Source organism: Epinephelus lanceolatus, chromosome 19 (genome assembly GCF_041903045.1).
Source record: "Epinephelus lanceolatus isolate andai-2023 chromosome 19, ASM4190304v1, whole genome shotgun sequence".
NCBI lineage: Eukaryota > Metazoa > Chordata > Actinopteri > Perciformes > Serranidae > Epinephelus > Epinephelus lanceolatus.
Window position 1 is genome coordinate 38,300,736 of NC_135752.1, and position 14,486 is coordinate 38,315,221.

At 42.1% G+C, this 14,486-nt stretch overlaps 1 protein-coding gene across 3 annotated transcripts in view; it reads right to left on the reverse strand.

Moving 5' to 3' along the window:
• Positions 1-8,837: 8,837 nt before the first annotated feature.
• The window catches only part of mphosph9 (M-phase phosphoprotein 9), a 36,265-nt gene continuing 30,616 nt past the window's right edge, over positions 8,838-14,486 (reverse strand). For all 3 annotated transcript variants that reach the window (XM_033647092.2, XM_033647093.2, XM_033647091.2), the window contains exons 22-24: positions 12,418-12,617; positions 11,871-11,939; positions 8,838-9,764 (exon numbers count right to left, since the gene is read on the reverse strand). In XM_033647092.2, coding sequence (XP_033502983.2) covers positions 9,663-9,764; positions 11,871-11,939; positions 12,418-12,617 — 371 coding nt within the window. In that variant the 3' untranslated portion in view covers positions 8,838-9,662. The remainder of the gene's footprint in view (positions 9,765-11,870; positions 11,940-12,417; positions 12,618-14,486) is intronic.

The following is a 14,486-nucleotide window of genomic DNA, read 5'->3' on the forward strand; positions in this document are numbered from 1 at the left end:
GAACAATCCTTGTTTGTTCTGGTCACATGTTCAACACACAGTTGCTGAAGACAAAGATGTAGCTCAGACTGGTTGTTAGTCGTTACAGACACGGACAGTGCAACAGGTGCCAGAGCTCCGCAGAGACATTTTAGAAAATGCTAAGTTAACATTAGTTAAATATTTGTTAAGAAATAAATCAGTATTTGATGAACTGAAGGCAAATGACTTTGGAAAAGAACCAGCGTTGGCGGTTAGCCACCAGGAGTAGCCACTGGGACTAACCACAGACAGTCTATGGGACTAACTAGCTCACTGCTACTTCCTCTATCTCACAGGAAGTTTCTACAGTTGTGCCCTCAGGAAGAAGGTGGATAGCACAACCATGTTGGAGAAGATGTGGGGCAATAAATGTGGACCATACTCAAGTATTTTGGATCATGCATGGTATTGTACCTCGGCAGGAGAAAGTGTGTTAAGGGAAGACAGATACCGACTGAAAATCTTGTTGGCAACCTGTAAAAAGGCCGTCTTGAAGAGATGGTACAAGGCAGAGCCACCAACACAAGATGAACAATATATACGATATGGAACTGTTAAAATACAGGACGAGGACTCAAGAGGAGCGATGTCGAGAGAAATGGATAGAGTTTGCATGTCAATGACAAGATGAGAGAATTAGAGTAGTAACTGACTTTGTTACAGGGATGAATCGTTCTTGAGAGACAGGGAGATGTTTGTTTGTATTCTGTTTTCATCTCTTCCTTTTTATGACATTTTGTAAAAAACAATAAAAATAAAGTGTTAAAAAAAACGATAGCTGCAGTGGAATTAAGTAAAATGAAAAAGCCAAGCATTTGCTGGTTTCTTAAATGTGAGAATTTGATGCTTGTCTTTGCCACACATGCCAATAACCTGAGTAGCGTTGGATTTTTGGATTGTTGGTTGCATGTTTCACTATTTTCTGACACTTTATTGTAAAAACGATAAATTATTTAATCAGGAAAATAAGTGGCAGATTGGTCAATAAAGAAATGATCATTAGTCGCAGCCCTAGAGCACCAACAAACGGTTCCTTCCCACCACTGGTAGACATGCTACAGTTCCTCGCATGAGAGACACAGTGCATATGTTCCTGAGCAGAGTGAGGAGGAGAAAGCGTCAGACAGGGAGCTCGTCGGTCTATTTGTGGCGCAGTGTTTCTCCCTGACAGGCTGAGGCGGTGGGAGGGGACCGGCGTGACGGCGGACGCAGACAGCCAGGACTAAACAGAAAGTAGTTGTTCATTCACATCCGAGCGGCACACTGCAGAGCGTCTGCAGCCTCCCACCACACAGTCCCAACTGTGAAGCCATGATCAGTGGGCTGGAATCCCTCTGTTTACCCTGCTAAAAATAGATTCCACACACTGCGATGACGTGGCATCTCGTGACAAGACCCCCCTCCTCCTCCTCCTCCTTTCCTCCTCAGCTCCCCACCGCCACCGCCGCCACCCTCCTCCCTCCTCTCTCATCCAGACTGTACCGCCAAGCTAGTCATGCAGTTATTGGTATGCAACCCTCAGCCCGGCTGCATGCCACCTCTCCTCACAATCCTGTCTGACGTGTCTTTGGAGAAAAAACTCTGGCACAGAGGAGGTGGCAAGATGAATTTCAAGGAAAAAAGAGAGGGATGGATGGACAAGACAGAGATGGGGGGAAGGGTGGGGAGGAGGCAGGGGAGAAGGAGCAAGTGAAGGAGGGGACGGCAATCAATACCATGAGTCATTCTTTCTGCGGTGGCCACTTCCTAACAGCATTCATTAAAAGCAAACCTAATCATTTTGGCCCGATAATCAGATCCTGTGAGGCTCCATCTTCTTCCACTCCCAAACCACCACACACATTAAAATCATGCACGCTCAACCTGAAATGGGAGGAAACAGGACCAGTACATTAGGCAGTGGATCTGATGGTTGGGGTGATAGCGAAGCTGCAGCAACACGGCTTCAATCAGCAGGTGAACTCTGTAGATAACCAACAGATTTTCAGTCACGAAGGGCGCACTGTTGATCATCCACCACTTTGATCTAGACTGAAAAATCTCAACAACTATTAAATGGACTGCCGTTAAATTTTGTACAAACATTCATGTTCCCCAGAGGATGAATCTGAATTACTGTAATGATCTACTGACTTTTTCTTTAGCACCATCGCAGCTCAAACTTTTCTCTTATCCTGTGAAATATCCAACACATTCTCACTCCGTCACATATCGACATTTGGTCATGGACTTTCGACATCCACATACGATGTGCAAGGTACCCTGGGTGTGTTGGTTGTTAATATTCTGGGCAGCCATGTCAAGTTCTGCCTGTTGCATGCATTGTCTTCTATCTGTTTTCACAGGATATTTAACGTTTACATACAGTCTCTTTCAAAATAAAAGCACTATGTTGGTACAACACCGCTAATTGGCGTTTTTTCCTTCAACAACAAACACGATGGTTGGGTTTAGGAAAAAAGAACAGGGCTTGGCTTTAGAATCTTACGAGACACAAACACCACTCTCTCAGGTGAAAGTCGCTGTTTCTTGGACCCATCCACCACCCCTCCCGCCTGCCCCACTCAGACTTTCGGCACCTTAACTGTCGTCCTTGTCCCACCACGTTTCCCCCTGACACCATCGGGTGCTGTTGAACTATAACGGCAAGCGGCCATGTATCATGCCAACATTAAGGGACACCTTTTTTTGTTGGTTTCTGACGCCGCAAGTCACTGCCCAAGCGCCGGATTTCGACAACTTTGCCATGAGACTGGGCTCTAATATCTCAATATCTTAAACCTTGTTTCCACCAAGCAGTCCGGTTCAGTTCGTCATACATTAGAGCAGTTATTTTTGTGTTTCCATCGTCAAAAGTTGTGGATGGTACCGATAGAACCGCTCCATTCTGTCCTGTTTTTTCATCACCCCCAGCGCACTGATATGATACTAAAAGGTGGAGCTAGAAATACTGCAGTCTACAACACTGCTGCTCTACAAGGACTCAATGCACAAACATGCTATTTTTAGTTTATTTAAATGTAAATATCCCATTAATTGGGACCTGAGAACTGCATCTCTGCTCTTTGCAGATGATGTGCTTCTGTTGGCTTCATCAATCCGTGACCTCCAGCATGCACTGGGGTGGTTTGAGTGTGAAGCAGCCAGGATGAGAGTCAGCACGTCCAAATCTGAGGCCATGGTTCTCTGCAGGAAAACGGTGGATTGCCTCCTCTGGCTTGGGAGAGATTCATCACCCCAAGTGAAGGACTTCAAGCATCTCAAGTGAGAGTAAAATGAAGCATGAGATGGACAGGTTGTTTGGTGTGTGATGCTGTCATGAGGAGGAGGGAGCTGAGCTGAAAGGCGAAGCTTTCGATTTACTGGTCCATCTACGTCCCAACCCTCACCTATGGTCATGAGCTCTGGGTAGTGACCAAAAGAATGAGATCGCAGATGCAAGCGGCCGAAATGAGTTTCCTCTGTAGGGTGTCTGGGCTCAGCCTTAGAGATAGGGTGAAGAGCTCGAACATCGGGAGGGAGCTCAAAGTAGAGCCGCATCAAAAGGAGCCAGTTAAGGTGGGTTAGGCATCTGATCAGGATCCTCCTGGGCGCCTCCCATTAGAGGTTTTCCAAGCACTTCCCACTGGTAGGAGGCCCTGTGACAGACCCAGAACATGCTGGAGGGACTAAATATCCCATCTGGCCTGGAGACGCCTCGGGATCCCCTAGAAGGAGCTGGAAAAGCCTCGCCTGGGAGAGCACATTGCCTTCAAGTTGAAATGAAGTTCAGCGAAAGTTCAATCAGGAAGACTTCCTTTATGCTATATTCATTCACAGTTCTCTCTCTTTGTCTCACTCCCACCGCTTCAACTAAATCAGCTGATTATGCGCGTTCCCTCTCCTGGTTATCAAATCAAACTTTGCCACGATCTCCTTCAGCCATTCATGTTGCTGCTGCCACACTTTAAATCTGTTCTACTCTCTGCTCCCAACAGCTGTCATCTTAGATGGAATCGTTGTGCCCTCCTCCACCCCATTCACCTCCAGTCACCTTATCCAGAGCCCAGGACAAGCTCACCAAAAGCCCACTCCTCTTCACATCCAGATCCTCAGCTCCCGCTTCACCTCATCTCATCATCTACACCAGCATTTAGACTCTACATGGGTCTAGACATCTTTACCACCTCCTGGAATAGATGCCATCATGATGGGGTCTAACCGTCAAAGACTTTTCACAAGTAAATAAATATTTTTTTCTTTCACGAGTCTGTCCTCATTTAAATTATTTTAAACTGCTGTGTCCCCCCGGGTCGACACGCTTTCTTTTACAGCAATCTCATGTTCTTCCACATCCTGCAGCAAAAAGCCTCTTCGTTCCTCAGTGTGGTGGCTATTTATCTCCAAGAATTCAAGGCCATTTGACTTTGAACCACGCTTTAGTCTTGTGTTCATTCCTGCATATACTCTCATTAAAATGCATATTTGCTGTTAAAAGAAATCACCAAATAAAGTGAGTTATCATACCTGCACACACACGCTTGGATATCTACAGTAAGATTCATATATTTTTTACTGTACTGCTCAGCAAACATGTGCTGGCAGAGCTTATTTAAAGCCCTGTGGCGACAGGCAGGCAGAGAAACTCTTTCCAGGTTTAAAGTGTTCTTCCTAGAAAGTTTTGGCTCCCCTGCTGCATCCGTCTAAATAAGTTACAGGCTCGGTGTGGATCACACGCACAACAGTGCCTCTTTAGTGTTTTAACCTTCGCTGACTAAGAATAGCTGCAGCTCTGATGCCTGCATTGTTAGCAGGATGTACAGGACATTTGTAGCAAGGACATGTCAGGTTCTGTACAGTATATCAACTGAGTGAGCAAGTGAGATGTGCTTGTGTTGTTCTTTACAGGAGGGGGAGGAGAGAAAGGTGAAAAACAAAGGCAAGATGACCGGGACAAAGGCGTCATTTCAGGGAAATATAACCTAAAAAAGACAGACTCATTTCAAGCAGAAGCAATTAGGCAATTACTTCTGTAGTCACAGAAGTCGATTTTGGGACATGTTCCCCTAAATATTTCGAGCATGTGCATTTGTTGCTCCACTAAAACCATCAAAGTAACAGAGGACTTTAATTCTGACAAAATTAAAGACATTTACACCATAAATTGATGCAAAAAAAGGCACAAAATGGTGCAGAAAAATTTACCAGAATGCAGAAAATTAAGTTTTTGATGGTTAACATTTTCTAGCAGAACCCTCAAATCCCGTTTCGAATGAGCACTCCCCAAAAAGTTAAAACAAAACCATTTTTCCTTTCTGTTCATAAAACAGGCTGAGCGTTGTATTTATTTTGGTCAAGTCTGGCTTCCTTTGTTTTTTTTTTTTGTTTTTGTTTTTTTGTATGTGGGTCGAGCATGTTTGTTTGTAAATGTAATTGTTTTAGATGAAAATTAAATATAATATGAAAAAAATACACCTTTGCTCAATCACCAGGAAATGATTTTGATTAGGTCTGCTTTTATTATTAAAAAATACCAAAAAATATTTGTCCATTCTTGCTTCCAGCTCCTTAAATAGGAACACTTTTCTTTGTCTTCTGTGACTCTAAATTGAATTTATTTATGTTTTTGGACTACCGACCAGACGAAACGAGCAATTTGAAGGTGTCATCTCAAGTTTTGGATGATTGTGACAAGCATCTTTCATTAGTTGTAACATTTTCCAGACTAAACAATTAATCAAAAACAAAAAAATACAACAGATTAATCGTTCGTTGCAGCCCTGAGCACTTTTGCAAATTACAAGCACGTCCAGTGTTTGGTCTAGTTTCATGCAAACATTAGCATTTATCTTACAGCACAGGCCGCCTTCACAGAAGTGCTAACACGGCTGTCGACTAATGGTGTTGTTGGTGTTTTGATTACAAGGAAATTTGCATCAATTAAGAGCAAAATCAACCACTGTGTGTCCTCCATGTTGTGACCCTGTCGCGTAGAGTAATCCAGGTTGTGGTTGTGAATGTTTTCTGATTTTACTGAGCTCACAATCGTGCATATTCCTAAATAAGGTGCATTTAATCAGATGTTGACGAACTGAGGCCCATTGAAGGGATTTTTTGGGGGAGTCTTTCCCTTAGCCACTGTGAGGGTCCAAGGACAGAGGGGATGTCATATGCTGTAAAGCCTCTGAGGCAAATAGTGATTTGTGATATTGGGCTTTATAAATAATTAATAAAAATAATTTGACATGTGCACTATATTCAATGGAAACTTGAGGGTACATACACAGTGCACAGAGGTATGTTAGTAGGGGAGTCACTCACAGACACGCACACTAAAAGTACAGCCATTTAAAACCCATGCAAACTGGGTATATGCAGAGATAGATCTGCATGTGTTTTACCAACTGTACATGGTGTTCTGTGAGGTTTATGCAGCCTGTAATTTTACTGCTTGGAAGTAATACATGAAACTTAGCCCACAAACACACCATAATATTCTCAGCCATTAGAATCAGATGTATGGATCATATTGATCGGCTGCTCTGGTCAAAGCAAAGCTACACTGATGGAGACCACCTGACCACTGCAGCTCACTCTGCCAAAATAACGCAGGGAATTAATTAACATTTGCACGGTGTCAATGTGCCTGATTAATGACAGACCTGAGCGTTAATTAGTGGTGACGCTGTGTTATCAGGTACACAACACATCCATCATCAGCGACTCACCTGCAGCCCGGAGTTTATCTGCAGTCCCGGTTCTTCAGCTGGATGTCCACACGGAGCCTGAACGCATCATAGCTGCCAGTTAAAGGTGTATTTTCCCGGAGTGCGGTGGAGAGCAGCCTGATGGTGTTTATGTTCAGCAGTGGAGGGTCAGCGGTGGCTGTGTGCTGTTGTCCCCCGCACGGAGCGTTCAGTCCTCGGTGTGTCCGCCTGGTGAGTCCCGCTGCTGTGGACGGATCTCACCGCTGCTCCTCCATCATCCAACAACACGTCCTGTCCGGTGTCTCAGCGTCGGTGTGCTGCCGGTAGCTGATGATATATCCAGGTTAGCGGTTACATCAGAAGACAGGACATCCTGCTGTCGGACACCAAGGGAGAAAGGCGCCCCCCAGCGGTGAACAGCCGCATACAGGCGTTAAGCATTGAGATTCCTGCAGAAAAATACTGTTATCAGTGGTGGAGGAAGCTTTTATTTAACCCTTTCATGCATGGATTATGACTGCTTTTTCCCCCTAAGTGTTTATATTCCTCTTTAGACATGAAAAACCAAAAAATGGAGGTTCATTTTATAAACAGGGATCCACTCTATAGCATCAAAACCCATGCATATACAGGAAAATGGCTTTAACTAACTGTCCCCTGTATGCATGAAAGTGAAAGGGTAAAGTAAAGGTAGCGATACTTTTCTGGACTACATTGGAAATGATGGGGCCCGGGGCCCTCAGGAGGGGACTGTATCATCTCCATCTCCTTCAACATACCTATTACCCCTGAGAACTGTCATGCTGTGAACCTTTACTCATTTTTTTTGTTGTTGTTGTTTGTTTGTTTAGTTGTGTCTGTTTTAATATTTGTTTGTCTTTTTTCTTTTTTTCATATATATATTTATTTTTATTTTATTTTATTTATTCTCTTTTTTTGAGCGTGTTCTGTTCTGTATTAGTTAGGGAATGGGTTGGAAAAGAGGATGTATACCTGTCATGCCCTTAATTCTGTATTGTCATGAATCTCATCTCAATAATCTCAAAAAAAAAAAGTAGCAATATTAAAGTGTAAAAATACTCTGTCACCGGTAAAAGTCCTGCATCCAAAGTTTAACGTAAGTCAAAGTACAAAAGCATCAAAACAGTACCAGAGGTAAAAGTACTCATTATGCAAAATGGCCCATTTCAGAATAATGTATAACATCAGTGGCTTATTGATGCATTAATGTGTTCATCACTTTAATGTTGCAGTTGGTAAAGGTGAGGCTTATTTTAATTACTTTATATCCTCCTAATTTCTCCTAGCTATTTGGGATCAGCTTTATAGCATTTTTCCACAATTTTTAGTTATTAAAATTATTTTTAAAATTTTTTTTCCTGCCAACCTCATGGTCTTCTGATATTATCAGATGGCAGTGAAAGCCCAGACACAATTACTTTTAAGTAATTTTCTTTTTTCTTTTCTGTTTTTTTACATCTAAAGTTTATCAGTTTCAGTATTACACATTGGCCACTTTATTAGGTACACCTGAAAAAAATCTAATACATCCACTACAATAGTTTGGTCAGTAATTCTGCCTAAGTCAAGACAATAGGAGGCATTAATTTAATCATTTTTCTTAGGGTTATAGTCTGCAGTGGGGTTGAACTGGACTGTCTTATAATAAGGAGTGTTCCTGATGTTTCACCTGACTCATTTACAAACATGAAGCCAGAAGAATATCAGAAACACCTCAGAAAGAAACAAATTGTTGAATTAACATAACTAAGACAGTGTCAACAAAAGTTGGCCACTTTAAACTTTGTAAAGGTGGAATATGTTGTGTTGTATGTATGTACCTAATGAAGTGGCCAGAGAGTGTATACATATAAAAATGTCTACATTAACAATACGATTTTTAATCAACTTTTAAGTTATCAAACTTGGTTCAGGACAAGGTGTTTTATAGAATCAGTATACACATTTAATCCTATAAAACAAATTATTTTACAATGTAATTCCTTTATAGTTATAGCTTAATTTTTGACCAAAAGAATTCACCTATTAATGTGTGACATGTTTCGTCAGAATCCCTGGACTGTTTTACTGTGGGAATAATCAACCAGTCATTCATAATAAGAGGAGCAACACTTCTAGTTATCAAAAAAAAAAAGCTTCATTTATTGTGCAACAACAACATTATAGTTCCAGTGAAGATCATGTCTGGTAGTAAAACTGCATGGCAAAAGGAAGCAGTGCAAGAAATTCCATGCACAAGCATCGCTGAAGGAGAAACAACCGGCTGTTTGAAAATGTGTGTGTTTGCTGAAAAAGTGTGCTGGTTTGGATTTTACAAGTGGCTCTGATCCGGAGCGTCCAGTCCTGTTAGCGAATATGGAACGTAAAGCAAAGAAAGTGACGAGCAGTAATGGAAAGTAAACGAAGGAAAAAAGGCGATTTGATTCAAGTAAACAAACATTTCCTTCAAGTTCGATAAATTTGGCCCAAAACAAATACAAAAAAAAATTTGTGAAAGAAATAAAAGTGTAAAATACATATAAAAACATAAAATAAATACATTTGAAGTCATGTTAAAAAATATCCATCAACACATGAACAAAAATGGCAGTGATATTTCCCAAGTGGATGAATGTCTCTGCTGGAAAATCTTTTTGATCATTCACATAGCAGATTTTAAAAATCTGCACCTGAATATGGCGAGTAAAACATATCATATTAATATTTCTGTGACTAAAAAAGTAAATGACTTTACAAATCTGTGTATTTCTAAAAATAGACTCATAAAATTGCAATATCTTTCAGACATATAAAAAATATCCCAGAGTAATACGTATAAAAAGATGAGTTACTGTACAGATGGACTCATGGCACAGAGAGACAATCAGTGCAGTGTATAAAACCAAGACACTAAAGTTGTAGCATCTACACTGTGATGTAAAAAGACAGACATTGCTATATGTTGGCAGAGGAGCGGAGGACGTGGAATCTCTTCAGAGTCATGCGGATGGATCCCAGCTCACGATTCAGTCTCTCCAGACGATTCTCTAAGGCCACCTGAGCAGGACACAAGGGCAGGACATTAACTGGAAACTACTGTAATAATTATTTCATTCATTTATGAAGCAAAAAAAGTCCAAAATTCTCTGATTCCAGCTTCTCAAATGTGAAGATTTGCTGCTTTTTAGCCACACTAGCATTCTTTCCAGTTTTTAAAGGGAAAGTAAAGACCTATCTTTTAAATATGTTTTGTTTTTTTTTTGGAGTAATGTTACAGACTTAATGCAAAAAACACACCAAGCAGAAGCAAAATGCAGCTCACCACGATAATTACATTTCAGTCAGGAACACTTTAGTCAAAGAAAACTTTATTTCCATTTGCAATATTATATTTGGTAGTATGGCTCTGTTCTGGGGCCTCTGCCTTTCCTTGGGCCTACGCGGAAAGTCTCTTCCATGCGCCTACATGGAAAGCCTCAAGGCAGAAAACAAACCTCTCTGCCCTTCCATGCGCCTACATGGAAAGCCTAAGGCAGGGAGAGCAGGAGCAAAGACCCCCCAGGAACAGAACAGAGCAGCATCAATGACAAACAGAAATGACATTAAGTCAGACACAGCATGAAAAGGAGGAGCTGGGGTGGAGGCAGGTTGCACAGTGGCCTGCAGAGGAAGCACCAACAGGAGGCAGGCCACAGCAGTTTAAATAGGGCGCCCTGAATGAGAATGAATGGATCTAACGGTTGCAGCCGCTGCACCTTTCCAGTCACTACACGGCAGCTCGTTGCAGGCTGCACTTCAGCGTTAGTTTTTTGAGTTTAATCATTATTTTTTTAAACTATATTTTCATCCCTAATGTATATTTAAATGTATTGACTTTTATTTATTGAATTTAGACTTGCACCGATTACAATTTTTTGGGCCGATCCCGATTTCCGAGTGTTTGGACAGCCGATTCCAATTTCATTTGTTTCAAACCACTTTACAGCACACAAGATATTGCAATATTTTATATCTTGTCTTTATTAGAACATTTTTAACCAAGATACAACCAGCTTTTCAATCATCATCTCAAACAAACAAACAAACAAACAAACAAACAAACCAAAAACAGTGACACAGGTTAAGAAACATTTTCCTTTTTGCCCAAATATAACTTCAGGTACAGTATTAAAATAAATAAGTAAGAAAGGCATACATAAATAAAAACATGGATAAATAAAATAATATTTCTTGGTGTAGAGCGTTTGTGGGTAATTTCTTGAATAGACAAAAAAGTAAAAATATCTCCTGTGGAAAATTCACACAGGTCTTTAGGACACGCCCGCCAGTAAGCGCACAGACACGCGCCTTCAAGCGGCACAGTGCAGCAGTGAGAGCTCCACCGTTCAGTTTAACACGGACAATTAACAACTTTCTCTCTTTTGATGTGTGTGCGTGAAATGTTTAAGGTGATAAGCCGCCCGTGTTTCACTTCCTCACATCACCCAAGCCGTGAGTTGCACATGTGCGTGTGTGTGCGCTGCTGATGTTACACGATGTCAATCATGCGGTGCGGCGGGAATTTGACCGGCGTTTTAAATCGGCATATTTTAGACTGACCGGCTGGTCGCAGGTCATGGCCGATCACGTGAAAACCGGCCCGATTCCGAGCACTGCTGATAAATCGGTGCAAGGTTAATTGAATTTTAACATTTTATTATCTTATTGTTGTCATTTATAGTTTTGCTCAATGTATTTAAATGTTTTTATGTATAATTTATAGTATTTTTTATTTTCTTTATTTTTTTTCTGTGTTGTTTTCATTTGGCTAAATAATTGCATAACTAAATAAAGCTGAGTTGGTCAGTCCCTCACTTTGGGCTAGACTGAACATATTTCAACACTTATTAAGTGGACTGAAGTAATATTTGGATCAGATATTCATGATCCCCAGAGGATGAATCCTACTGACTTTGTAGTTCCCCTGACCACATTAATCACAACTGAAAGTAATCCTTGCTGCCTGAGTGGGAGCAGCAAATCTTCACATTAGAGAAACTGGAACAAGTGAAATTTGGGTGTTTTTGCTTAAAATATTACAAATAATCTACTAATATTTCAGCTGTAATCACAAATGAACATGGAAAAAAATGATATGAACATGATCAATATCTTATGTCTTACCTCATCTAACCTGGTCTGTAGAGTCACTCTGCCGCCTGCTCCAGGCATCCGGCTCAAAGCTGCCTCAATCTGACACACACAGACAGACAGACAGACACACACACACACACACACACACACACACACACACACACACAAATAAAGGTTAATCATTTATTAACAACAAAAATTACATTGATGCAACGACCAGCACATGACTGGTTGAAACACTTTGACTGAACTCATCAGATTAGTGTGTGTGTGTGTGTGTAAATGGGGAGGCAGATGTCCCTGTATGACCAGGGCAGAGGGAGGGGTTAAGGGGGATGTGGACATGGACGTCCTAAAAATAGAAGTCATTTAGAAGCAGCATAAAAACAATGAAGTCTGAGTTACATAAGAGGTCAGGTGGGGATTACAGTCGTACTGCTGTGGCCCGAGTGTCGGAGGTACGCGCCTCCTTAAACACTAAATGTCCTCTGCTGAGTGAATAAGAAATGTCCTGGTTGACAGGTGGAAACGACGCAGTGTGTGATGTGACGAGTCAGCTCGTCTCACACACACTCACCTGCAGTTTCTCCTGCGTCAGCTCGTCAAACAGTTTCTCGGCTTCAGCCAGCGAGTGGAGTCTGTCCAGGAGAAGTGGAGCCGAGTCCTCACACGAGTCCTGCAGCTCAGCTCCACTGCAGGCTCCCTGCTCCTCCCAGCCCAGCTGGGAGTTTCCCTCCAGAGGGTTCACACTGCCCGTGGACTCTGGCTGCTGGAGGTCTGAGGGAGAGGAAGACGTAAGAGTCTCATGTAGGACACTTAAGCTGGATTTATGCTTCTGTGTCAAATCGACACCGTACATTACACTGTAGCCTGACGTGCACCTCCCCAGAAATGTAACTACACATCACAGTGACGCAGACCTCCTGTCTGTCTCTGTAAGCTGAAACCATTTCCCTCAGTGGAAACAAAGCTTTGATTTACTTTAATTTCACAGATAAGAAACAATAAATTGTGAAGACAATAAAGCCTCCACTAAAATAGCATTTTAAGTCTTGTGTGTGATTTATCCTGGCTTCATATGAGCAGAGGAAATCTCTGTTAGCTGCTAGGCTAATTTATACAATGTAAAATGCCATAGGCTTGTGCTAATAACGTTAGCATGTTGTATTTGTGGGGAAAAAGTGTTTGTCTGTGAATGCTGCGAGTTATAGTGAAGCTGATTTGTGTTTGAAATGGTCTCTATCAAGCCATGTTTAATGTGTGTTTAATGTGTGTTTAGAATCAACTAAACTTTACAGCACTTCACAGAAACTCCGCCGCCAACTAGTGTTTGGAGGTGTAACTGCAGAGTGACACAGACACACCACCGCACAAGTATAAATGCTCAAAACAGCGTAGGCTCTGCATAGAGCTGACGCACAAGTATGAATCTACCTTTACACTCAGTGGCCGCTTTGTTAGATGCACCTTCTCTTCCACCACATATACAATACAGGCCAAAAGTTTGGACACACCTTCTCATTCAATGCGTTTTCTTTATTTTCATGACTATTTACATTGTAGATTCTCACTGAAGGCATCAAAACTATGAATGAACACATGTGGAGTTATGTACTTAACAAAAAAAGGTGAAATAACTGAAAACATGTTTTATATTCTAGTTTCTTCAAAATAGCCACCCTTTGCTCTGATTACTGCTTTGCACACTCTTGGCATTCTCTCCATGAGCTTCAAGAGGTAGTCACCTGAAATGGTTTTCCAACAGTCTTGAAGGAGTTCCCAGAGGTGTTTAGCACTTGTTGGCCCCTTTGCCTTCACTCTGCGGTCCAGCTCACCCCAGACCATCTGGATTGGGTTCAGGTCCGGTGACTGTGGAGGCCAGGTCATCTGCCGCAGCACTCCATCACTCTCCTTCTTGGTCAAATAGCCCTTACACAGCCTGGAGGTGTGTTTGGGGTCATTGTCCTGTTGAAAAATAAATGATGGTCCAACTAAACGCAAACTGGATGGGATGGCATGTCGCTGCAGGATGCTGTGGTAGCCATGCTGGTTCAGTGTGCCTTCAATTTTGAATAAATCCCCAACAGTGTCACCAGCAAAACACCCCCACACCATCACACCTCCTCCTCCATGCTTCACAGTGGGAACCAGGCATGTGGAATCCATCCGTTCACCTTTTCTGCGTCTCACAAAGACACGGCGGTTGGAACCAAAGATCTCAAATTTGGACTCATCAGACCAAAGCACAGATTTCCACTGGTCTAATGTCCATTCCTTGTGTTTCTTGGCCCAAACAAATCTCTTCTGCTTGTTGCCTCTCCTTAGCAGTGGTTTCCTAGCAGCTATTTGACCATGAAGGCCTGATTGGCGCAGTCTCCTCTTAACAGTTGTTCTAGAGATGGGTCTGCTGCTAGAACTCTGTGTGGCATTCATCTGGTCTCTGATCTGAGCTGCTGTTAACTTGCCATTTCTGAGGCTGGTGACTCGGATGAACTTATCCTCAGAAGCAGAGGTGACTCTTGGTCTTCCTTTCCTGGGTCGGTCCTCATGTGTGCCAGTTTCGTTGTAGCGCTTGATGGTTTTTGCGACTCCACTTGGGGACACATTTAAAGTTTTTGCAATTTTCCGGACTGACTGACCTTCATT